At 47.1% G+C, this 24,299-nt stretch overlaps 1 protein-coding gene and 13 non-coding genes across 14 annotated transcripts; 6 read left to right on the top strand and 8 right to left on the bottom strand.

The window, feature by feature from the left end:
- Nucleotides 1-1,490: 1,490 nt before the first annotated feature.
- Nucleotides 1,491-1,564, bottom strand: trnam-cau (transfer RNA methionine (anticodon CAU)). Its single transcript has one exon. It is a non-coding gene; the product is annotated as a tRNA-Met (tRNA).
- Nucleotides 1,565-1,660: 96 nt separating this feature from the next.
- trnal-caa (transfer RNA leucine (anticodon CAA)) lies at nucleotides 1,661-1,743 on the top strand. Its single transcript has one exon. It is a non-coding gene; the product is annotated as a tRNA-Leu (tRNA).
- Nucleotides 1,744-3,855: 2,112 nt separating this feature from the next.
- trnal-cag (transfer RNA leucine (anticodon CAG)) lies at nucleotides 3,856-3,938 on the top strand. Its single transcript has one exon. It is a non-coding gene; the product is annotated as a tRNA-Leu (tRNA).
- Nucleotides 3,939-8,244: 4,306 nt separating this feature from the next.
- On the top strand, nucleotides 8,245-8,327 carry trnal-cag (transfer RNA leucine (anticodon CAG)). Its single transcript has one exon. It is a non-coding gene; the product is annotated as a tRNA-Leu (tRNA).
- Nucleotides 8,328-9,532: 1,205 nt separating this feature from the next.
- Nucleotides 9,533-9,606, bottom strand: trnam-cau (transfer RNA methionine (anticodon CAU)). Its single transcript has one exon. It is a non-coding gene; the product is annotated as a tRNA-Met (tRNA).
- A 2,122-nt stretch (nucleotides 9,607-11,728) lies between these two features.
- Nucleotides 11,729-11,802, bottom strand: trnam-cau (transfer RNA methionine (anticodon CAU)). The gene has a single exon. It is a non-coding gene; the product is annotated as a tRNA-Met (tRNA).
- Nucleotides 11,803-13,186: 1,384 nt separating this feature from the next.
- Nucleotides 13,187-13,260, bottom strand: trnam-cau (transfer RNA methionine (anticodon CAU)). The gene has a single exon. It is a non-coding gene; the product is annotated as a tRNA-Met (tRNA).
- Nucleotides 13,261-13,356: 96 nt separating this feature from the next.
- On the top strand, nucleotides 13,357-13,439 carry trnal-cag (transfer RNA leucine (anticodon CAG)). The gene has a single exon. It is a non-coding gene; the product is annotated as a tRNA-Leu (tRNA).
- A 1,205-nt stretch (nucleotides 13,440-14,644) lies between these two features.
- On the bottom strand, nucleotides 14,645-14,718 carry trnam-cau (transfer RNA methionine (anticodon CAU)). The gene has a single exon. It is a non-coding gene; the product is annotated as a tRNA-Met (tRNA).
- Nucleotides 14,719-14,814: 96 nt separating this feature from the next.
- trnal-cag (transfer RNA leucine (anticodon CAG)) lies at nucleotides 14,815-14,897 on the top strand. The gene has a single exon. It is a non-coding gene; the product is annotated as a tRNA-Leu (tRNA).
- Nucleotides 14,898-16,840: 1,943 nt separating this feature from the next.
- On the bottom strand, nucleotides 16,841-16,914 carry trnam-cau (transfer RNA methionine (anticodon CAU)). Its single transcript has one exon. It is a non-coding gene; the product is annotated as a tRNA-Met (tRNA).
- Nucleotides 16,915-17,010: 96 nt separating this feature from the next.
- Nucleotides 17,011-17,093, top strand: trnal-cag (transfer RNA leucine (anticodon CAG)). The gene has a single exon. It is a non-coding gene; the product is annotated as a tRNA-Leu (tRNA).
- Nucleotides 17,094-18,297: 1,204 nt separating this feature from the next.
- On the bottom strand, nucleotides 18,298-18,371 carry trnam-cau (transfer RNA methionine (anticodon CAU)). Its single transcript has one exon. It is a non-coding gene; the product is annotated as a tRNA-Met (tRNA).
- A 3,889-nt stretch (nucleotides 18,372-22,260) lies between these two features.
- On the bottom strand, nucleotides 22,261-23,770 carry LOC132099239 (uncharacterized). Its single transcript, XM_059505682.1, has 3 exons — nucleotides 23,349-23,770; nucleotides 22,901-23,228; nucleotides 22,261-22,779 (listed from the first exon to the last, which is right to left on the bottom strand). The coding sequence occupies exons 1-3, from the start codon at nucleotides 23,768-23,770 to the stop codon at nucleotides 22,261-22,263; spliced, it is 1,269 nt and encodes a 422-aa protein (XP_059361665.1).
- Nucleotides 23,771-24,299: the final 529 nt, after the last annotated feature.

Below are 24,299 nucleotides of genomic sequence, written 5' to 3'. Positions count from 1 at the left end.
CACTCTCGCTGCTGCATCCTGGATCAGTTGCAGAGGCTTGATAGTACGTGCCGGAAGACCTGCCAAGGGAGCATAACAGTAGCCCAGTCTGGAGAAAACAAAGAGCTTGGACAAGGAGTTGTGTGGCCTGCTCTGATCGGAAGGGTCTAATCTCCCGAACGTTGTATAAGGCAAATCTGCAGGACCGGGCCAGTGCAGCAATATGGCCTTTGAAACTTCACAAAACTTCAGGACGACGTGGCCATGTGTTACATGAATATGAGAGGGATTCTATTACTGCCTTCATGCAGTGTTAGCCAGCATGAATGCAGAATTTTCACTTCATTGTATATGAAAGGATGGCACGGGTCTACACGCAATGTCGCTGGATGAGATTCAGGGAATTTACCTGGAACCTCACAGTTTTCCACAAAACAGCATTTCACCTGCCCTGAAGAGGAGCTGTGGCCTTTTGCCCCCAGGAGACACAGGGAAACCCACACGGAAGGGGACAGAGAACCTCACTCTTTCTTTCTTAGCCACGGGTGTCAAACTCAGTCCCTGGAACGACGAGGCGTCGTTCACTTGCAGAACGCAAGCATAGGTCTGAACCAGCGACTTTAGGTTTATTGCTGCAGAGCCAGTGGTTATCTTGTAGGCAAACATCAGTATCTTGAATCTGATGCGAACAGCTATTGGTAGCCAGTGCAAAATTATGAAGAGAGGTGTGACGTGGGCTTTCTTTGGCTCGTTGAAGACCACTCTCGCTGCTGCATCCTGGATCAGTTGCAGAGGCTTGATAGTACGTGCCGGAAGACCCGCCAAGGGAGCATAACAGTAGCCCAGTCTGGAGAAAACAAAGAGCTTGGACAAGGAGTTGTGTGTCCTGCTCTGATCGGAAGGGTCTAATCTCCCGAACGTTGTATAAGGCAAATCTGCAGGACCGGGCCAGTGCAGCAATATGGCCTTTGAAACTTCACAAAACCTCAGGACGACGTGGCCATGTGTTACATGAATATGAGAGGGATTCTATTACTGCCTTCATGCAGTGTTAGCCAGCATGAATGCAGAATTTTCACTTCATTGTATATGAAAGGATGGCACGGGTCTACACGCAATGTCGCTGGATGAGATTCAGGGAATTTACCTGGAACCTCACAGTTTTCCACAAAACCTCATTTCACCTGCCCTGAAGAGGAGCTGTGGCCTTTTGCCCCCAGGAGACACAGGGAAACCCACACGGAAGGGGACAGAGAACCTCACTCTTTCTTTCTAATCCACGGGTGTCAAACTCAGTCCCTGGAAGGCCGGAGACCTGCAGAGTTTAGATTCAAGCCTGATTGAACACACCTGATCCAACTAATCATGGCCTTCAGGCTCATTTGAAAACTACATGCCTTGTGTGTTTGAGAAGGGTTGGAACAACACTCTACAGGGCTCGGGCCCTAAAGGAATTTAGTTTGATACCCCTGGTCTAAGCGCTCTCAGTGATCAGAAAAAAAGCACCACTCTGCCCCGTGTGAGGCTCGAACTCACGACCTTCAGATTATGAGACTGACGCGCTGCCTAACTGCGCCAACGAGTCTTGTGGGATAAAGGGCGCCCAAACAGAGAATAAGTAGCTTCTAGATCCTTGCATTCAGGTGTGGCTCCAACAGGCCATCGCTAGCCAATCAAGGGTGTCAGGATGGCCGAGCGGTCTAAGGCGCTGCGTTCAAGTTGCAGTCTCCCCTGGAGGTGTGGGTTCGAATCCCACTTCTGACAGATCTATCCTTTGGCTGCAGACAGAGACTTCAGTCTTCTGCTACGTTGAGCCAGCAGGATGTTAACTTTGACAAAACACAGCATTTGGCAAATGCTAGTATTCATTGGGCAGGCGTTGAGGACAAGGATGAGTTTTTAGACACTTTTTGAAAATGGTTAAAGCCTCCGCTGATTGAATTGAGATAGGCAAGCCGATCCACCAGCTGGGAACAGTCCAGGAAAAGGTCCTTGAGAGTGATTTTGTGCCTCTTTGGGATGGCACCACGAGGCGTCGTTCACTTGCAGAACGCAAGCATAGGTCTGAACCAGCGACTTTAGGTATATTGCTGCAGAGCCAGTGGTTATCTTGTAGGCAAACATCAGTATCTTGAATCTGATGCGAACAGCTATTGGTAGCCAGTGCAAAATTATGAAGAGAGGTGTGACGTGGGCTTTCTTTGGCTCGTTGAAGACCACTCTCGCTGCTGCATCCTGGATCAGTTGCAGAGGCTTGATAGTACGTGCCGGAAGACCCGCCAAGGGAGCATAACAGTAGCCCAGTCTGGAGAAAACAAAGAGCTTGGACAAGGAGTTGTGTGGCCTGCTCTGATCGGAAGGGTCTAATCTCCCGAACGTTGTATAAGGCAAATCTGCAGGACCGGGCCAGTGCAGCAATATGGCCTTTGAAACTTCACAAAACCTCAGGACGACGTGGCCATGTGTTACATGACTATGAGAGGGATTCTATTACTGCCTTCATGCAGTGTTAGCCAGCATGAATGCAGAATTTTCACTTCATTGTATATGAAAGGATGGCACGGGTCTACACGCAATGTCGCTGGATGAGATTCAGGGAATTTACCTGGAACCTCACAGTTTTCCACAAAACCTCATTTCACCTGCCCTGAAGAGGAGCTGTGGCATTTTGCCCCCAGGAGAAACAGGGAAACCCACACGGAAGGGGACAGAGAACCTCACTCTTTCTTTCTTAGCCACGGGTGTCAAACTCAGTCCCTGGAACGACGAGGCGTCGTTCACTTGCAGAACGCAAGCATAGGTCTGAACCAGCGACTTTAGGTATATTGCTGCAGAGCCAGTGGTTATCTTGTAGGCAAACATCAGTATCTTGAATCTGATGCGAACAGCTATTGGTAGCCAGTGCAAAATTATGAAGAGAGGTGTGACGTGGGCTTTCTTTGGCTCGTTTAAGACCACTCTCGCTGCTGCATCCTGGATCAGTTGCAGAGGCTTGATAGTACGTGCCGGAAGACCCGCCAAGGGAGCATAACAGTAGCCCAGTCTGGAGAAAACAAAGAGCTTGGACAAGGAGTTGTGTGGCCTGCTCTGATCGGAAGGGTCTAATCTTCCGAACTTTGTATAAGGCAAATCTGCAGGACCGGGCCAGTGCAGCAATATGGCATTTGAAACTTCACAAAACCTAAGGAGGATGTGGCCATGTGTTACATGAATATGAGAGGGATGCTATTACTGCCTTCATTCAGTGTTAGCCAGCATGAATGCAGAATTTTCACTTCATTGTATATAAAAGGATGGCACGGGTCTACACGCAATGTCGCTGGATGAGATTCAGGGAATTTACCTGGAACCTCACAGTTTTCCACAAAACATCATTTCACCTGCCCTGAAGAGGAGCTGTGGCCTTTTGCCCCCAGGAGACACAGGGAAACCCACACGGAAGGGGACAGAGAACCTCACTCTTTCTTTCTAAGCCACGGGTGTCAAACTCAGTCCCTGGAAGGCCGGAGACCTGCAGAGTTTAGATTCAAGCCTGATTGAACACACCTGATCCAACTAATCATGGCCTTCAGGCTCATTTGAAAACTACATGCCTTGTGTGTTTGAGAAGGGTTGGAACAACACTCTACAGGGCTCGGGCCCTAAAGGAATTTAGTTTGATACCCCTGGTCTAAGCACTCTCAGTGATCAGAAAAAAGCACCACTCTGCCCCGTGTGAGGCTCGAACTCACGACCTTCAGATTATGAGACTGATGCGCTGCCTAACTGCACCAAAGACGCTTGTGGGCTGGAGGGCGCCCAAACAGAGAATAAGTAGCTTCTAGATCCTTGCATTCAGGTGTGGCTCCAACAGGCCATCGCTAGCCAATCAAGGGTGTCAGGATGGCCGAGCGGTCTAAGGCGCTGCGTTCAGGTCGCAGTCTCCCCTGGAGGCGTGGGTTCGAATCCCACTTCTGACAAATCTATCCTTTGGCTGCAAACAGAGACTTCAGTCTTCTGCTACGTTGAGCCAGCAGGATGTTAACTTTGACAAAACACAGCATTTGGCAAATGCTAGTATTCATTGGGCAGGCGTTGAAGACAAGGATGAGTTTTTAGACACTTTTTGAAAATGGTTAAAGCCTCCGCTGATTGCATTGAGATAGGCAAGCCGATCCACCAGCTGGGAACAGTCCAGGAAAAGGTCCTTGAGAGTGATTTTGTGCCTCTTTGGGATGGCACCACGAGGCGTCGTTCACTTGCAGAATGCAAGCATAGGTCTGAACCAGCGACTTTAGGTATATTGCTGCAGAGCCAGTGGTTATCTTGTAGGCAAACATCAGTATCTTGAATCTGATGCGAACAGCTATTGATAGCCAGTGCAAAATTATGAAGAAAGGTGTGACGTGGGCTTTCTTTGGCTCGTTTAAGACCACTCTCGCTGCTGCATCCTGGATCAGTTGCAGAGGCTTGATAGTACGTGCCGGAAGACCCGCCAAGGGAGCATAACAGTAGCCCAGTCTGGAGAAAACAAAGAGCTTGGACAAGGAGTTGTGTGGCCTGCTCTGATCGGAAGGGTCTAATCTTCCGAACTTTGTATAAGGCAAATCTGCAGGACCGGGCCAGTGCAGCAATATGGCCATTGAAACTTCACAAAACCTCAGGAGGATGTGGCCATGTGTTACATGAATATGAGAGGGATTCTATTACTGCCTTCATGCAGTGTTAGCCAGCATGAATGCAGAATTTTCACTTCATTGTATATGAAAGGATGGCACGGGTCTACACGCAATGTCGCTGGATGAGATTCAGGGAATTTACATGGAAGCTCACAGTTTTCCACAAAACCTCATTTCACCTGCCCTGAAGAGGAGCTGTGGCATTTTGCCCCCAGGAGAGACAGGGAACCCACACGGAAGGGGACAGAGAACCTCACTCTTTCTTTCTTAGCCACGGGTGTCAAACTCAGTCCCTGGAAGGCCGGAGACCTGCAGAGTTTAGATTCAAGCCTGATTGAACACACCTGATCCAACTAATCATGGCCTTCAGGCTCATTTGAAAACTACATGCCTTGTGTGTTTGAGAAGGGTTGGAAAAACACTCTACAGGGCTCGGGCCCTAAAGGAATTTAGTTTGATACCCCTGGTCTAAGCACTCTCAGTGATCAGAAAAAAGCACCACTCTGCCCCGTGTGAGGCTCGAACTCACGACCTTCAGATTATGAGACTGATGCGCTGCCTAACTGCACCAAAGAGGCTTGTGGGCTGGAGGGCGCCCAAACAGAGAATAAGTAGCTTCTAGATCCTTGCATTCACGTGTGGCTCCAACAGGCCATCGCTAGCCAATCAAGGGTGTCAGGATGGCCGAGCGGTCTAAGGCGCTGCGTTCACGTTGCAGTCTCCCCTGGAGGCGAGGGTTCGAATCCCACTTCTGACAGATCTATCCTTTGGCTGCAGACAGAGACTTCAGTCTTCTGCTACGTTGAGCCAGCAGGATGTTAACTTTGACAAAACACAGCATTTGGCAAATGCTAGTATTCATTGGGCAGGCGTTGAAGACAAGGATGAGTTTTTAGACACTTTTTGAAAATGGTTAAAGCCTCCGCTGCTCGAATTGAGATAGGCAAGCCGATCCACCAGGTGGGAACAGTCCAGGAAAAGGTCCTTGAGAGTGATTTTGTGCCTCTTTGGGATGGCACCACGAGGCGTCGTTCACTTGCAGAACGCAAGCATAGGTCTAAACCAGCGATTTTAGGTATATTGCTGCAGAGCCAGTGGTTATCTTGTAGGCAAACATCATTATCTTGAATCTGATGCGAACAGCTATTGGTAGCCAGTGCAAAATTATGAAGAGAGGTGTGACGTGGGTTTTCTTTGGCTCGTTGAAGACCACTCTCGCTGCTGCATCCTGGATCAGTTGCAGAGGCTTGATAGTACGTGCCGGAAGACCTGCCAAGGGAGCATAACAGTAGCCCAGTCTGGAGAAAACAAAGAGCTTGGACAAGGAGTTGTGTGGCCTGCTCTGATCGGAAGGGTCTAATCTCCCGAACGTTGTATAAGGCAAATCTGCAGGACCGGGCCAGTGCAGCAATATGGCCTTTGAAACTTCACAAAACTTCAGGACGACGTGGCCATGTGTTACATGAATATGAGAGGGATTCTATTACTGCGTTCATGCAGTGTTAGCCAGCATGAATGCAGAATTTTCACTTCATTGTATATGAAAGGATGGCACGGGTCTACACGCAATGTCGCTGGATGAGATTCAGGGAATTTACCTGGAACCTCACAGTTTTCCACAAAACAGCATTTCACCTGCCCTGAAGAGGAGCTGTGGCCTTTTGCCCCCAGGAGACACAGGGAAACACACACGGAAGGGGACAGAGAACCTCACTCTTTCTTTCTTAGCCACGGGTGTCAAACTCAGTCCCTGGAACGACGAGGCGTCGTTCACTTGCAGAACGCAAGCATAGGTCTGAACCAGCGACTTTAGGTATATTGCTGCAGAGCCAGTGGTTATCTTGTAGGCAAACATCAGTATCTTGAATCTGATGCGAACAGCTATTGGTAGCCAGTGCAAAATTATGAAGAGAGGTGTGACGTGGGCTTTCTTTGGCTCGTTGAAGACCACTCTCACTGCTGCATCCTGGATCAGTTGCAGAGGCTTGATAGTACGTGCCGGAAGACCCGCCAAGGGAGCATAACAGTAGCCCAGTCTGGAGAAAACAAAGAGCTTGGACAAGGAGTTGTGTGGCCTGCTCTGATCGGAAGGGTCTAATCTCCCGAACGTTGTATAAGGCAAATCTGCAGGACCGGGCCAGTGCAGCAATATGGCCTTTGAAACTTCACAAAACCTCAGGACGACGTGGCCATGTGTTACATGACTATGAGAGGGATTCTATTACTGCCTTCATGCAGTGTTAGCCAGCATGAATGCAGAATTTTCACTTCATTGTATATGAAAGGATGGCACGGGTCTACACGCAATGTCGCTGGATGAGATTCAGGGAATTTACCTGGAACCTCACAGTTTTCCACAAAACCTCATTTCACCTGCCCTGAAGAGGAGCTGTGGCATTTTGCCCCCAGGAGAAACAGGGAAACCCACACGGAAGGGGACAGAGAACCTCACTCTTTCTTTCTTAGCCACGGGTGTCAAACTCAGTCCCTGGAACGACGAGGCGTCGTTCACTTGCAGAACGCAAGCATAGGTCTGAACCAGCGACTTTAGGTATATTGCTGCAGAGCCAGTGGTTATCTTGTAGGCAAACATCAGTATCTTGAATCTGATGCGAACAGCTATTGGTAGCCAGTGCAAAATTATGAAGAGAGGTGTGACGTGGGCTTTCTTTGGCTCGTTTAAGACCACTCTCGCTGCTGCATCCTGGATCAGTTGCAGAGGCTTGATAGTACGTGCCGGAAGACCCGCCAAGGGAGCATAACAGTAGCCCAGTCTGGAGAAAACAAAGAGCTTGGACAAGGAGTTGTGTGGCCTGCTCTGATCGGAAGGGTCTAATCTTCCGAACTTTGTATAAGGCAAATCTGCAGGACCGGGCCAGTGCAGCAATATGGCATTTGAAACTTCACAAAACCTCAGGAGGATGTGGCCATGTGTTACATGAATATGAGAGGGATGCTATTACTGCCTTCATTCAGTGTTAGCCAGCATGAATGCAGAATTTTCACTTCATTGTATATAAAAGGATGGCACGGGTCTACACGCAATGTCGCTGGATGAGATTCAGGGAATTTACCTGGAACCTCACAGTTTTCCACAAAACATCATTTCACCTGCCCTGAAGAGGAGCTGTGGCCTTTTGCCCCCAGGAGACACAGGGAAACCCACACGGAAGGGGACAGAGAACCTCACTCTTTCTTTCTAAGCCACGGGTGTCAAACTCAGTCCCTGGAAGGCCGGAGACCTGCAGAGTTTAGATTCAAGCCTGATTGAACACACCTGATCCAACTAATCATGGCCTTCAGGCTCATTTGAAAACTACATGCCTTGTGTGTTTGAGAAGGGTTGGAACAACACTCTACAGGGCTCGGGCCCTAAAGGAATTTAGTTTGATACCCCTGGTCTAAGCACTCTCAGTGATCAGAAAAAAGCACCACTCTGCCCTGTGTGAGGCTCGAACTCACGACCTTCAGATTATGAGACTGATGCGCTGCCTAACTGCACCAAAGACGCTTGTGGGCTGGAGGGCGCCCAAACAGAGAATAAGTAGCTTCTAGATCCTTGCATTCAGGTGTGGCTCCAACAGGCCATCGCTAGCCAATCAAGGGTGTCAGGATGGCCGAGCGGTCTAAGGCGCTGCGTTCAGGTCGCAGTCTCCCCTGGAGGCGTGGGTTCGAATCCCACTTCTGACAGATCTATCCTTTGGCTGCAAACAGAGACTTCAGTCTTCTGCTACGTTGAGCCAGCAGGATGTTAACTTTGACAAAACACAGCATTTGGCAAATGCTAGTATTCATTGGGCAGGCGTTGAAGACAAGGATGAGTTTTTAGACACTTTTTGAAAATGGTTAAAGCCTCCGCTGATTGCATTGAGATAGGCAAGCCGATCCACCAGCTGGGAACAGTCCAGGAAAAGGTCCTTGAGAGTGATTTTGTGCCTCTTTGGGATGGCACCACGAGGCGTCGTTCACTTGCAGAATGCAAGCATAGGTCTGAACCAGCGACTTTAGGTATATTGCTGCAGAGCCAGTGGTTATCTTGTAGGCAAACATCAGTATCTTGAATCTGATGCGAACAGCTATTGATAGCCAGTGCAAAATTATGAAGAAAGGTGTGACGTGGGCTTTCTTTGGCTCGTTTAAGACCACTCTCGCTGCTGCATCCTGGATCAGTTGCAGAGGCTTGATAGTACGTGCCGGAAGACCCGCCAAGGGAGCATAACAGTAGCCCAGTCTGGAGAAAACAAAGAGCTTGGACAAGGAGTTGTGTGGCCTGCTCTGATCGGAAGGGTCTAATCTTCCGAACTTTGTATAAGGCAAATCTGCAGGACCGGGCCAGTGCAGCAATATGGCCATTGAAACTTCACAAAACCTCAGGAGGATGTGGCCATGTGTTACATGAAAATGAGAGGGATGCTATTACTGCCTTCATTCAGTGTTAGCCAGCATGAATGCAGTATTTTCACTTCATTGTGTACAAAAGGATGGCACGGGTCTACACGCAATGTCGCTGGATGAGATTAAGGGAATTTACCTGGAACCTCACAGTTTTCCACAAAACATCATTTCACCTTCCCTCAAGAGGAGCTTTGGCCTTTTGCCCCCAGGAGACACAGGGAAACCCACACGGAAGGGGACAGAGAACCTCACTCTTTCTTTCTAAGCCACGGGTGTCAAACTCAGTCCCTGGAAGGCCGGAGACCTGCAGAGTTTAGATTCAAGCCTGATTGAAAACACCTGATCCAACTAATCATGGCCTTCAGGCTCATTTGAAAACTACATGCCTTGTGTGTTTGAGAAGGGTTGGAAGAACACTCTACAGGGCTCGGGCTTTAAAGGAATTTAGTTTGATACCCCTGGTCTAAGCGCTCTCAGTGATCAGAAAAAAAGCACCACTCTGCCCCGTGTGAGGCTCGAACTCACGACCTTCAGATTATGAGACTGACGCGCTGGCTAACTGCGCCAACGAGGCTTGTGGGCTAAAGGGCGCCCAAACAGAGAATAAGTAGCTTCTAGATCCTTGCATTCAGGTGTGGCTCCAACAGGCCATCCCTGGCCAATCAAGGGTGACAGGATGGCCGAGCGGTCTAAGGCGCCGCGTTCAGGTCGCAGTCTCCCCCGGAGGCGTGGGTTTGAATCCCACTTCTGACAGATCTATCCTTTGGCTGCAGACAGAGACTTCAGTCGTCTGCTACTTTGAGCCAGCAGGACGTTAACTTTGACAAAACACAGCATTTGGCAAATGCTAGTATTCATTGGGCAGGCGTTGAAGACAAGGATGAGTTTTTAGACACTTTTTGAAAATGGTTAAAGCCTCCGCTGCTCGAATTGAGATAGGCAAGCCGATGCACCAGCTGGGAACAGTCCAGGAAAAGGTCCTTGAGAGTGATTTTGTGCCTCTTTGGGATGGCACCACGAGGCGTCGTTCACTTGCAGAACGCAAGCATAGGTCTGAACCAGCGACTTTAGGTATATTGCTGCAGAGCCAGTGGTTATCTTGTAGGCAAACATCAGTATCTTGAATCTGATGCGAACAGCAATTGGTAGCCAGTGCAAAATTATGAAGAGAGGTGTGACGTGGGCTTTCTTTGGCTCGTTGAAGACCACTCTCGCTGCTGCATCCTGGATCAGTTGCAGAGGCTTGATAGTACGTGCTGGAAGACCCGCCAAGGGAGCATAACAGTAGCCCAGTCTGGAGAAAACAAAGAGCTTGGACAAGGAGTTGTGTGGCCTGCTCTGATCGGAAGGGTCTAATCTCCCGAACGTTGTATAAGGCAAATCTGCAGGACCGGGCCAGTGCAGCAATATGGCCTTTGAAACTTCACAAAACCTCAGGACGACGTGGCCATGTGTTACATGAATATGAGAGGGATTCTATTACTGCCTTCATGCAGTGTTAGCCAGCATGAATGCAGAATTTTCACTTCATTGTATATGAAAGGATGGCACGGGTCTACACGCAATGTCGCTGGATGAGATTCAGGGAATTTACCTGGAACCTCACAGTTTTCCACAAAACATCATTTCACCTGCCCTGAAGAGGAGCTGTGGCATTTTGCCCCCAGGAGACACAGGGAAACCCACACGGAAGGGGACAGAGAACCTCACTCTTTCTTTCTTAGCCACGGGTGTCAAACTCAGTCCCTGGAACGACGAGGCGTCGTTCACATGCAGAACGCAAGCATAGGTCTGAACCAGCAACTTTAGGTATATTGCTGCAGAGCCAGTGGTTATCTTGTAGGCAAACATCAGTATCTTGAATCTGATGCGAACAGCTATTGGTAGCCAGTGCAAAATTATGAAGAGAGGTGTGACGTGGGCTTTCTTTGGCTCGTTTAAGACCACTCTCGCTGCTGCATCCTGGATCAGTTGCAGAGGCTTGATAGTACATGCCGGAAGACCCGCCAAGGGAGCATAACAGTAGCCCAGTCTGGAGAAAACAAAGAGCTTGGACAAGGAGTTGTGTGGCCTGCTCTGATCGGAAGGGTCTAATCTTCCGAACGTTGTATAAGGCAAATCTGCAGGACCGGGCCAGTGCAGCAATATGGCCTTTGAAACTTCACAAAACCTCAGGAGGATGTGGCCATGTGTTACATGAATATGAGAGGGATGCTATTACTGCCTTCATTCAGTGTTAGCCAGCATGAATGCAGAATTTTCACTTCATTGTATATAAAAGGATGGCACGGGTCTACATGCAATGCCGCTGGATGAGATTCAGGGAATTTACCTGGAACCTCACAGTTTTGAACAAAACATCATTTCACCTGCCCTGAAGAGGAGCTGTGGCCTTTTGCCCCCAGGAGACACAGGGAAACCCACACGGAAGGGGACAGAGAACCTCACTCTTTCTTTCTAAGCCACGGGTGTCAAACTCAGTCCCTGGAAGGCCGGAGACCTGCAGAGTTTAGATTCAAGCCTGATTGAACACACCTGATCCAACTAATCATGGCCTTCAGGCTCATTTGAAAACTACATGCCTTGTGTGTTTGAGAAGGGTTGGAACAACACTCTACAGGGCTCGGGCCCTAAAGGAATTTAGTTTGATACCCCTGGTCTAAGCGCTCTAAGTGATCAGAAAAAAAGCACCACTCTGCCCCGTGTGAGGCTCGAACTCACGACCTTCAGATTATGAGACTGACACGCTGGCTAACTGCGCCAACGAGGCTTGTGGGCTAAAGGGCGCCCAAACAGAGAATAAGTAGCTTCTAGATCCTTGCATTCAGGTGTGGCTCCAACAGGCCATCCCTGGCCAATCAAGGGTGACAGGATGGCCGAGCGGTCTAAGGCGCCGCGTTCAGGTCGCAGTCTCCCCCGGAGGCGTGGGTTTGAATCCCACTTCTGACAGATCTATCCTTTGGCTGCAGACAGAGACTTCAGTCGTCTGCTACTTTGAGCCAATAGGACGTTAACTTTGACAAAACACAGCATTTGGCAAATGCTAGTATTCATTGGGCAGGCGTTGAAGACAAGGATGAGTTTTTAGACACTTTTTGAAAATGGTTAAAGCCTCCGCTGCTCGAATTGAGATAGGCAAGCCGATGCACCAGCTGGGAACAGTCCAGGAAAAGGTCCTTGAGAGTGATTTTGTGCCTCTTTGGGATGGCACCACGAGGCGTCGTTCACTTGCAGAACGCAAGCATAGGTCTGAACCAGCGACTTTAGGTATATTGCTGCAGAGCCAGTGGTTATCTTGTAGGCAAACATCAGTATCTTGAATCTGATGCGAACAGCTATTGGTAGCCAGTGCAAAATTATGAAGAGAGGTGTGACGTGGGCTTTCTTTGGCTCGTTGAAGACCACTCTCGCTGCTGCATCCTGGATCAGTTGCAGAGGCTTGATAGTACATGCCGGAAGACCCGCCAAGGGAGCATAACAGTAGCCCAGTCTGGAGAAAACAAAGAGCTTGGACAAGGAGTTGTGTGGCCTGCTCTGATCGGAAGGGTCTAATCTCCCGAACGTTGTATAAGGCAAATCTGCAGGACCGGGCCAGTGCAGCAATATGGCCTTTGAAACTTCACAAAACCTCAGGACGACGTGGCCATGTGTTACATGAATATGAGAGGGATTCTATTACTGCCTTCATGCAGTGTTAGCCAGCATGAATGCAGAATTTTCACTTCATTGTATATAAAAGGATGGCACGGGTCTACACGCAATGTCGCTGGATAAGATTCAGGGAATTTACCTGGAACCTCACAGTTTTCCACAAAACATCATTTCACCTGCCCTGAAGAGGAGCTGTGGCCTTTTGCCCCCAGGAGACACAGGGAAACCCACACGGAAGGGGACAGAGAACCTCACTCTTTCTTTCTAAGCCACGGGTGTCAAACTCAGTCCCTGGAAGGCCGGATACCTGCAGAGTTTAGATTCAAGCCTGATTGAACACACCTGATCCAACTAATCATGGCCTTCAGGCTCATTTGAAAACTACATGCCTTGTGTGTTTGAGAAGGGTTGGAACAACACTCTACAGGGCTCGGGCCCTAAAGGAATTTAGTTTGATACCCCTGGTCTAAACGCTCTCAGTGATCAGAAAAAAAGCACCACTCTGCCCCGTGTGAGGCTCGAACTCACGACCTTCAGATTATGAGACTGATGCGCTGCCTAACTGCGCCAACGAGACTTGTGGGCTGAAGGGCGCCCAAACAGAGAATAAGTAGCTTCTAGATCCGTGCATTCAGGTGTGGCTCCAACAGGCCATCCCTAGCCAACCAAGGGTGTCAGGATGGCCGAGCAGTCTAAGGCGCTGCGTTCAGGTCGCAGTCTCCCCTGGAGGCGTGGGTTCGAATCCCACTTCTGACAGATCTATCCGTTGGCTGCAGACAGAGACTTCAGTCTTCTGCTACGTTGAGCCAGCAGGGCGTTAACTTTGACAAAACACAGAATTTGGCAAATGCTAGTATTCATTGGGCAGGCGTTGAAGACAAGGATGAGTTTTTAGACACTTTTTGTAAATGGTTAAAGCCTCCGCTGAGTGAATTGAGATAGGCAAGCCGATCCACCAGCTGGGAACAGTCCAGGAAAATGTCCTTGAGAGTGATTTTGTGCCTCTTTGGGATGGCACCACGAGGCGTCGTTCACTTGCAGAACGCAAGCATAGGTCTGAACCAGCGACTTTAGGTATATTGCTGCAGAGCCAGTGGTTATCTTGTAGGCAAACATCATTATCTTGAATCTGATGCGAACAGCTATTGGTAGCCAGTGCAAAATTATGAAGAGAGGTGTGACGTGGGTTTTCTTTGGCTCGTTGAAGACCACTCTCGCTGCTGCATCCTGGATCAGTTGCAGAGGCTTGATAGTACGTGCCGGAAGACCCGCCAAGGGAGCATAACAGTAGCCCAGTCTGGAGAAAACAAAGAGCTTGGACAAGGAGTTGTGTGGCCTGCTCTGATCGGAAGGGTCTAATCTCCCGAACGTTGTATAAGGCAATCTGCAGGACCGGGCCAGTGCAGCAATATGGCCTTTGAAACTTCACAAAACCTCAGGACGAAGTGGCCATGTGTTACATGAATATGAGAGAGATTCTATTACTGCCTTCATTCAGTGTTAGCCAGCATGAAGGCAGAACTTTCACTTCATTGTATATAAAAGGATGGCACGGGTCTACATGCAAGGTCGCTGGATGAGATTCAGGGAATTTACCTGGAACCTCACAGTTTTCCACAAAACATCATTTCACCTGCCCTGAAGAGGAGCTGTGGCCTTTTGCCCCCCTGGAGACACAGGGAAACCCACACGGAAGGGGACAGAGAACCTCACTCTTTCTTTCTAAGCCACGGGTGTCAAACTCAGTCCCTGGAAGGCCGGAGACCTGCAGAGTTTAGATTCAAGCTTGATTGAACACACCTGATCCAACTAATCATGGCCTTCAGGCTCATTTTAAAACTACATGCCTTGTGTGTTTTAGATGGGTTGGAACAACACTCTACAGGGCTCGGGCTTTAAAGGAATTTAGTTTGATACCCCTGGTCTAAGCGCTCTCAGTGATCAGAAAAAAAGCACCACTCTGCCCCGTGTGAGGCTCGAACTCACGACCTTCAGATTATGAGACTGACGCGCTGCCTAACTGCGCCAACGAGACTTGTAGGCTGAAGGGCGCCCAAACAGAGAATAAGTAGCTTCTAGATCCGTGCATTCAGGTGTGGCTCCAACAGGCCATCCCTAGCCAACCAAAGGTGTCAGGATGGCCGAGTGGTCTAAGGCGCTGAGTTCAGGTCGCAGTCTCCCCTGGAGGCGTGGGTTCAAATCCCACTTCTGACAGATCTATCCTTTGGCTGCAGACAGAGACTTCAGTCTTCGGCTACGTTGAGCCAGCAGGGCGTTAACTTTGACAAAACACAGCATTTGGCAAATGCTAGTATTCATTGGGCAGGCGTTGAAGACAAGGATGAGTTTTTAGACACTTTTTGAAAATGGTTAAAGCCTCCGCTGATTGAATTGAGATAGGCAGGCCTATCCACCAGCTGGGAACAGTCCAGGAAAAGGTCCTTGAGAGTGATTTTGTGCCTCTTTGGGATGGCACCACGAGGCGTCGTTCACTTGCAGAACGCAAGCATAGGTCTGATCCAGCGACTTTAGGTATATTGCTGCAGAGCCAGTGGTTATCTTGTAGGCAAACATCAGTATCTTGAATCTGATGCGAACAGCTATTGGTAGCCAGTGCAAAATTATGAAGAGAGGTGTGACGTGGGCTTTCTTTGGCTCGTTGAAGACCACTCTCGCTGCTGCATCCTGGATCAGTTGCAGAGGCTTGATAGTACGTGCCGGAAGACCCGCCAAGGGAGCATAACAGTAGCCCAGTCTGGAGAAAACAAAGAGCTTGGACAAGGAGTTGTGTGGCCTGCTCTGATCGGAAGGGTCTAATCTCCCGAACGTTGTATAAGGCAAATCTGCAGGACCGGGCCAGTGCAGCAATATGGCCTTTGAAACTTCACAAAACCTCAGGACGAAGTGGCCATGTGTTACATGAATATGAGAGAGCTTCTATTACTGCCTTCATGCAGTGTTAGCCAGCATGAATGCAGAATTTTCACTTCATTGTATATGAAAGGATGGCACGGGTCTACATGCAATATCGCTGGATGAGATTCAGGGAATTTACCTGGAACCTCACAGTTTTCCACAAAACATCATTTCACCTGCCCTGAAGAGGAGCTGTGGCATTTTGCCTCCAGGAGATACAGGGAAACCCACACGGAAGGGCACAGAGAACCTCACTCTTTCTTTCTTAGCCACGGGTGTCAAACTCAGTCCCTGGAATGACGAGGCGTCGTTCACTTGCAGAACGCAAGCATAGGTCTGAACCAGCGACTTTAGGTATATTGCTGCAGAGCCAGTGGTTATCTTGTAGGCAAACATCAGTATCTTGAATCTGATGCGAATAGCTATTGGTAGCCAGTGCAAAATTATGAAGAGAGGTGTGACGTGGGCTTTCTTTGGCTCGTTGAAGACCACTCTCGCTGCTGCATCCTGGATCAGTTGCAGAGGCTTGATAGTACGTGCCGGAAGACCCGCCAAGGGAGCATAACAGTAGCCCAGTCTGGAGAAAACAAAGAGCTTGGACAAGGAGTTGTGTGGCCTGCTCTGATCGGAAGGGTCTAATCTTCTGAACGTTGTATAAGGCAAATCTGCAGGACCGGGCCAGTGCAGCAATATGGCCTTTGAAACTTCACAAAACCTCAGGAGGATGTGGCCATGTGTTACATGAATATGAGAGGGATGCTATTACTGCCTTCATTCAGTGTTAGCCAGCATGAAGGCAGACTTTTCACTTCATTGTATATAAAAGGATGGCACGGGTCTACATGCAAGGTCGCTGGATGAGATTCAGGGAATTTACCTGGAACCTCACAGTTTTCCACAAAACATCACTTCACCTGCCCTGAAGAGGAGCTGTGGCCTTTTGCCCCCCTGGAGACACAGGGAAACCCACACGGAAGGGGACAGAGAACCTCACTCTTTCTTTCTAAGCCACGGGTGTCAAACTCAGTCCCTGGAAGGCCGGAGACCTGCAGAGTTTAGATTCAAGCTTGATTGAACACACCTGATCCAACTAATCATGGCCTTCAGGCTCATTTTAAAACTACATGCCTTGTGTGTTTGAGATGGGTTGGAACAACACTCTACAGGGCTCGGGCCTTAAAGGAATTTAGTTTGATACCCCTGGTCTAAGCGCTCTCAGTGATCAGAAAAAAGCACCACCCTGCCCCGTGTGAGGCTCGAACTCACGACCTTCAGATTATGAGACTGACGCGTTGCCTAACTGCGCCAACGAGACTTGTGAGCTGAAGGGCGCCCAAACAGAGAATAAGTAGCTTCTAGATCCGTGCATTCAGGTGTGTCTCCAACAGGCCATCCCTAGCCAACCAAGGGTGTCAGGATGGCCGAGCGGTCTAAGGCGCTGCGTTCAGGTCGCAGTCTCCCCTGGAGGCGTGGGTTCGAATCCCACTTCTGACAGATCTATCCTTTGGCTGCAGACAGAGACTTCAGTCTTCTGCTACTTTGAGCCAGCAGGGCGTTAACTTTGACAAAACACAGCATTTGGCAAATGCTAGTATTCATTGGGCAGGCGTTGAAGACAAGGATGAGTTTTTAGACACTTTTTGAAAATGGTTAAAGCCTCCGCTGATTGAATTGAGATAGGCAAGCCGGTTCACCAGCTGGGAAGAGTCCAGGAAAATGTCCTTGAGAGTGATTTTGTGCCTCTTTGGGATGGCACCACGAGGCGTCGTTCACTTGCAGAACGCAAGCATAGGTCTGAACCAGCGACTTTAGGTATATTGCTGCAGAGCCAGTGGTTATCTTGTAGGCAAACATCAGTATCTTGAATCTGATGCGAACAGCTATTGGTAGCCAGTGCAAAATTATGAAGAGAGGTGTGACGTGGGTTTTCTTTGGCTCGTTGAAGACCACTCTCGCTGCTGCATCCTGGATCAGTTGCAGAGGCTTGATAGTACGTGCCGGAAGACCTGCCAAGGGAGCATAACAGTAGCCCAGTCTGGAGAAAACAAAGAGCTTGGACAAGGAGTTGTGTGGCCTGCTCTGATCGGAAGGGTCTAATCTTCCGAACTTTGTATAAGGCAAATCTGCAGGACCGGGCCAGTGCAGCAAAATGGCCTTTGAAACTTCACAAAACCTCAGGAGGATGTGGCCATGTGTTACATGAATATGAGAGGGATGCTATTACTGCCTTCATTCAGTGTTAGCCAGCATGAATGCAGAATTTTCACTTTATTGTATATAAAAGGATGGCACGGGTCTACACGCAAGGTCGCTGGATGAGATTCAGGGAATTTACCAGGAACCTCACAGTTTTCCACAAAACATCATTTCACCTGCCCTGAAGAGGAGCTGTGGCCTTTTGCCCCCAGGAGACACAGGGAAACCCACACGGAAGGGGACAGAGAACCTCACTCTTTCTTTCTAAGCCACGGTGTCAAACTCAGTCCCTGGAAGGCCGGAGACCTGCAGAGTTTATATTCAAGCCTGATTGAACACACCTGATCCAATTAATCATGGCCTTCAGGCTCATTTGAAAACTACATGCCTTGTGTGTTTGAGAAGGGTTGGAACAACACTCTACAGGGCTCGGGCCCTAAAGGAATTTAGTTTGATACCCCTGGTCTAAGCGCTCTCAGTGATCAGAGAAAAAGCACCACTCTGCCCCATGTGAGGCTCGAGCTCACGACCTTCAGATTATGAGACTGACACGCTGCCTAACTGCGCCAACGAGGCTTGTGGGCTAAAGGGCGCCCAAACAGAGAATAAGTAGCTTCTAGATCCTTGCATTCAGGTGTGGCTCCAACAGGCCATCCCTAGTCAATCAAGGGTGTCAGGATGTGCCGAGCGGTCTAAGGCGCTGCGTTCAAGCTGGGGAACAATAGTCCGTTGAAGAAGGGAAGAAAAGAGGGAAGGAAGAAAAAGAGAAGGGGAGGAAGAGAAAGAAAAAAATGAAGAAAAGAAAGGGTGAAATTTGACGTTCAAAGCCCAATCTTCCTTAGCATGCGCGCAGTGATACATGTTCCGGTTTCTTCTTGCGTTAAATTCGCGCATTTATATTACACTGTTTGCTATTGCAGGTGCTCCCCACGACCCGGGGTCGAATCCAGCTAAAGACAACTTTTTGTAATATTGTTAATTGCTTTAAATAAATGATGTTTCAATGTTAATTAAATGTATATATGTGCTTTGTTTGATATTTTTTTTCATTAAAATGTAAGTACACCAATGGAAATGTGTTTTGTTATTATTAGTTAATTAGTAGTTGTTGTATTAATTTTTATTCTGATTAAGCATATTATTATTGCAGTTGTGTTGATATTTATTCTGATTAAGGATTTTTTTTTCTTACATTTATTCAAGACACATTCAAATCTGTCATTTCTAATTAAAGATGAAAATATTAATATGCTGGAAAATGTCTGTGACAAATGACAAATGCAAATTACTTTTTGTAGACACGTTTTATTTTTGCAGTGTACTGATGAAATGGTTATATTAAAGTGCAAATTACAAAAAAAAGCAGTCATTTGCCAATTATTATTTATTTTTACAATTATGCCAATAAAACAGTAATAAATATTAAACAAATAAAATTGTAAATAAGTTTTAAAACAACTTTAAATCAAAAGGGAAATAAAAGGAAAAAAAATTGCTAACGAACAGTAATAAATATTCAATTAAATAAGTTTTACAAACAATAAATTAAAAAGGTAAATAAAACAGTAAGTACAGTTTTAAATACAAACACAAATAAGTTAAATAGGTTTTTAAAAAGCAGTAAATAAAATATTAAATAATGTTCAACACAAATATTAACTATAGTGAACTATATTTAAACAACTATATACACACTACAATAAATAAAAATATATACATTATTTGGGAACAGTTCTCCGCATTTCCTCCAACCACTGTTCTTTTGTACCAGTCTCAGACTGTGGGCAGTATACTTTGCCCCTGTACTGGCTATGTCCCGTTGCACTGGTTTTGAAATGTCCGCACTTCTTGCAAGTGTTCGCCTCTACAGTTCTCTTGTAGGGTCTCTTAGGCATGGTCTGCGGATTGGCAGCTGGTTGTGAACTTGTGCCCTGCACAACTGTAGGCTGTAACAGTGGCATTCCCTGAACCATTGGCATCCTCTGGACCATTGGCATGCCCTGGACCATTGGCAGTCTTTGAGCCATTGGCATGCCCTGGAACACTGGCACACCCTGAAGCATTGGCACACCCTGGAAACCTGGTGCTACAGGTATAAGTATATTGTGTACCATCTGAGAGGTCTGAGAGGAGGTCGTCCAGTAGGAGTGTGCCTCTGCTTTGCCTGACCTGCTGTGCTCTCTGGTAGCTTGTACTGGTGCTGCTCCCCTGGTTGTTCTGGCTCAGTCCGTAGGCGTTTGGCAGCCTGGAGAGGTTCCTGAGCTTCAGGGAGGGGCTGAGGCAACTGAATGCCCTGAATCAGCACAGACAGTTCCTGCTTTTTCTGTCTGTTGTTATACCACTGAATCAGGGTATTCTGGTTAACCTCCACCAGCTGCATTGAGGTTGCATCACCAAGCTGTTGCCCAGTACAAGCTGCCTTATCCTCCTGTAATCCTGGAGGATTAGAGACCATCTCGACAGCGTTCCCTTGCCTTTTCTTTTGGGGCTTGGGTGGATATTGCAAAGCCTGATGAAGATGGTCTCCACCAGACGGCAACAGTCAGGCCACTGAGCAGGTAGTCAACAGCCTATTAAGAAAACAAGCACAAATAATAATCACATTTGTTTAATGCATAGTTCCATAACTAGTTCAATTGATGTGTTGCTGTTTAACACAATCTGTATAGTACAAAGCACTAACTAAATAAAACTGATTTGATGCATCTTTGTTGCCTACTAATGACTTTAGTTTAAAATCTGAGCAAAGTCTGGATATAAAGCAGTAGCAAGAAGTATATTTTGATCAATCCTTATTTTAATTTAATGTAGTTTATTTGAAAGAAATACAGAGGAGTGGCACTTACAGTCTCTTCATCGTCATCATCATCCTGACCAGCATCCTCTGGCTCTGAGGAGAGTGGTGAAGCAGATGTTTCAGAGGGAAAAGGTGGGACAGCAGTCCCCGAGGGTCCAGTTGATGGAGAAGGTGTAGGGTCAAGGACCAGTGAAGGGGATGTGGAACCCAGTACAGCCGTGTCACTGCTGGTGACCACTGTGGAAGAACCCAGTGTCAGAGTGGAGGAGGGAGGTGACAGAACATCCTCAGGATCTGCAATGGTGTGATCCTCGCTGACATCACAGAAGCCCTCATCTTCATCTCGCTCCTCCACATTAAGATCCTCGATGAGTTCTGCCGTCTCTTCAGAGTCTGGGTTCATGTCCTGCAGTGCCTGACCAGTCTGCTGGAACAGATACTGCACTCCAATGAGCTCACCTGGAATAAAAACAATAAATAGGAATTAAATACAATTGTTGTGCAACATATTTGATACATAAGGCCTTTGTAGTAGTTCATATAGTGTAATAGTGTGAGAACATGGAGATCATAGTAGAGGAGAAAAAGAAAAAAAAAGGCCATAAACCTATAACTGTGGGGCCAAAACAAAGCAATACAATACAATGATGACTGAGATACATACAAATAAAATTACTCAAAAGGCTGATGAGCGTATTTGATACTTACATGTAACTTGACTTTTCTAATCAAGTAAACCAAAGTAACTTCAGTACAGTAAATGGTCACCAAATATTACTAATAACAATCAAGTTATTCTTTCTAAAAAATAACTACTTTCTAATAAAAAAGATTCCACAGCAAAATGACGTGATGTATGAGTTGAAGGTAGATGTTTGTACAATTACACTGAAAGGCCTTTTACTTGAAAGAAAATATCGATCAGATGACAGAGGGCATGTTTCAAGAAAAAAAAAGTTGATCATGTTGATAGTTTATAGTTAAAAAATACAGATACAAAGTACACTGTATAGGCTTAAATAAAATATTGACTGAGATTACACGGGAATTGCAAGTTAATTAACAAAAATAAATTATTTTACCAGTGTAACGTGCAGGGGGACAAAACGTGGGGACCACTTTCCTGCCAAACAGCTTTTCATAATTGCTGTTTACACAGTGAACAAGTTCTCCTGTGTAGCTGCGTAAAGCTGATGGCTCCGATGACATGGAAGCTGCCTCCCGATCCTGGTTCCACCTGTGTAGACACTCCAACAAATAAATCTGAAAGTTCAGACTGTTTGCACTGCTCCCTGTAAACAGACAACAGTTTTTAGGGAATGTTAAACACAGACACTTAAATGTTCTTTCTTTGCATATGCAGTGTGTGTTCGACAAATACATACCTGGGATGAAACGGTTAAGGTGTAAATGAAAGGATTCAAGAGAAGTGGAGCCTCTGGCACATCTGTAAATCTTCAGAAGCACACCTCCCTTGGTTAAGCTCCCGGTCTCAGTATAGAGGGAAACACCAAGAGGGTCTTGGATACACTTGATGTGCTTCTTTTGGACACACCAGATGTGCTCCATCCTTTCTCGATCCAAGAGAGGAACACCAAGAGAGTCATTGCCCTTGCTGCTCAGGAGCTCTGTCAACAGTTGTTCAAGGAGAAGCATGGTAGTCTCCTCTCAATGGGTCCTCCTCCGGCAATGTAGAGCCAGCTCCTCTCTGGTCAGATGCTTGTTTACATCTTCATCTGTCAGCGCAGGCCAACCCTGGGACATCAACAGCTCTCTCTTTGCTTTGCGAAGGATAGAGACGTCAGCTGCATCCCATTCAAAGATGCATGCTGATAGCCGTGACATGAAGATGGGGTACAACTGATGGGCATCAGTTGTACACCCCAAGGCAATCCTGCGCATAAAATGCCAGATGTCCAAGCGTATCATGAGATCTGGCCAGCCCCTAAACCTGGTTTTCAGCTTGCTCTCGCTCACCTCGCTGCAGCACCCACAGTCCACGTACAACACAGAAGGTGGATTTACACCAGCCTGCTGGTATCTTTTCACCAGACCGTCTACCATCATGTCAAGTCCTGCTCCTTCCTGGGCTGTCAGCACACTTATGAGCACCTGACCAAACTCGTTGCCAACAGAGGTAAGCCAGAGTCCCGTTCCCCTCGCTGTCCCAGCCAGCTTCTTGGTGATCTGTAATAAGAGATGATATGAAGCATGCTGTAAATATAAATCAAACATCACACCATGTAAAATACAGATACAGTGCCATGCTGGTATATAAACACCATTAATAAACAAATCCACAACTAACCTTTTTAGTAGAATCCATCTTCAAGACAGAGCCATAGGTGGATGTTATCCTTGCATGGATTTCATCCAGCCTGGTCAGAATGTCTTGGCTGTAAACGGTGAGCAACCACTTGCAGCTTGGCACCACCGTAGGCTCTGGGGGCTCCTGGAATTTTACTGGCATCACCCCGGGTTGATTGAGGAAGTCAACACATTGGGTGGTGTACCGGGCCAGACGATGGAGCCACTGCTCGCTGTGGTTTTCACGCAGCTGCTTTATCACCCGCGTGGGACTATTGCCTAAGCCACGCTCAAGCAAGAGCCTGATGACCCGCATATCACAGGCGTACCTTAGGAAAAGCAAAATCCACACATTCATATATTTTAGATATTTGATTGTAAAGTATTTGCATACATACACACACGTGATGATGGGCTAACAACTGGATGAGGAATGAAAGTGTACTTACTTCCGCGTGAGGATGACCTGAAACTCAGAGCGATGGCCCAGATCTAGCTGTTGCAGGACAGTCTGACTCCAGGACACATGCGAGGCTCTACACTTGGTACAGATAAGGGTTTCTGTGACCATATTGTATGTTCTGTCAATGTCTAGAACCTGCCGTGCCCTTTTGTGCAGACCACCTCCTGTCAGCTGATGTTGTCCGCAGGCTGGATTGGGACAGAGAACCTTAACCCTCCACAGCTTGTATGGCATCCACAGCAGAAGAGAATGACAAAATAATCTGTCTGGAGCTGGAGCCTGATTGTAAATAAGTGCTGGCTGTGGGGGGTAATACCAGAGCTGGAGGTCATCACGAAGTGCTGGCTTTACTTTGGATCCAATTTTGAAAAGCCTTTTGCCAATCCACTTGTGATCCTCTGGTGGCATGGTCTCAGACCACAAACGAGGAAGTTGAACTACAGATGGACCTTGCAATAATGTCCCAGAAGGAGCAGTCTGTGATGGAAAAAAAGACAAAACATTAAGTTTAGTAAGTTAATTTTATTTTTTTAATCACTTTAAGCATTTTATTAGTATCCCTGATTACTTTCACATAAAATCATCATTGTATTACATGGAATTACAATGATTATTATGACAATGAAACTGATAACTTTACATTATACACTGATGTCATCCAAAAAAAGGAACAAAATAATTCTGAAATCCTGTTGAATATGAAATAAAAAATAAAATAAAAAGAATTCTGAGACGTTACAACCAATATCTATTTATTCTGACACATGAATGTTAACATCTATACACTGTTTATCATCAATAAATCAGTATCATGTAAATTCAATTGACATTATGACAATAGTTTGATTGTTGTTGTTTTCAGCCTGAATGTGTTTTAAGGAACTACTGGTTATAAAAGTAATATTCAATTTTCAGGGCATGTAAGCCTTTTTACATC

This window comes from Carassius carassius, chromosome 22, assembly GCF_963082965.1.
Source record: "Carassius carassius chromosome 22, fCarCar2.1, whole genome shotgun sequence".
Classification (NCBI taxonomy): Eukaryota; Metazoa; Chordata; class Actinopteri; order Cypriniformes; family Cyprinidae; genus Carassius; species Carassius carassius.
The sequence above is the reverse complement of the archived record's forward strand: the minus strand, read 5'-3'. Positions and strand labels throughout refer to the sequence as shown.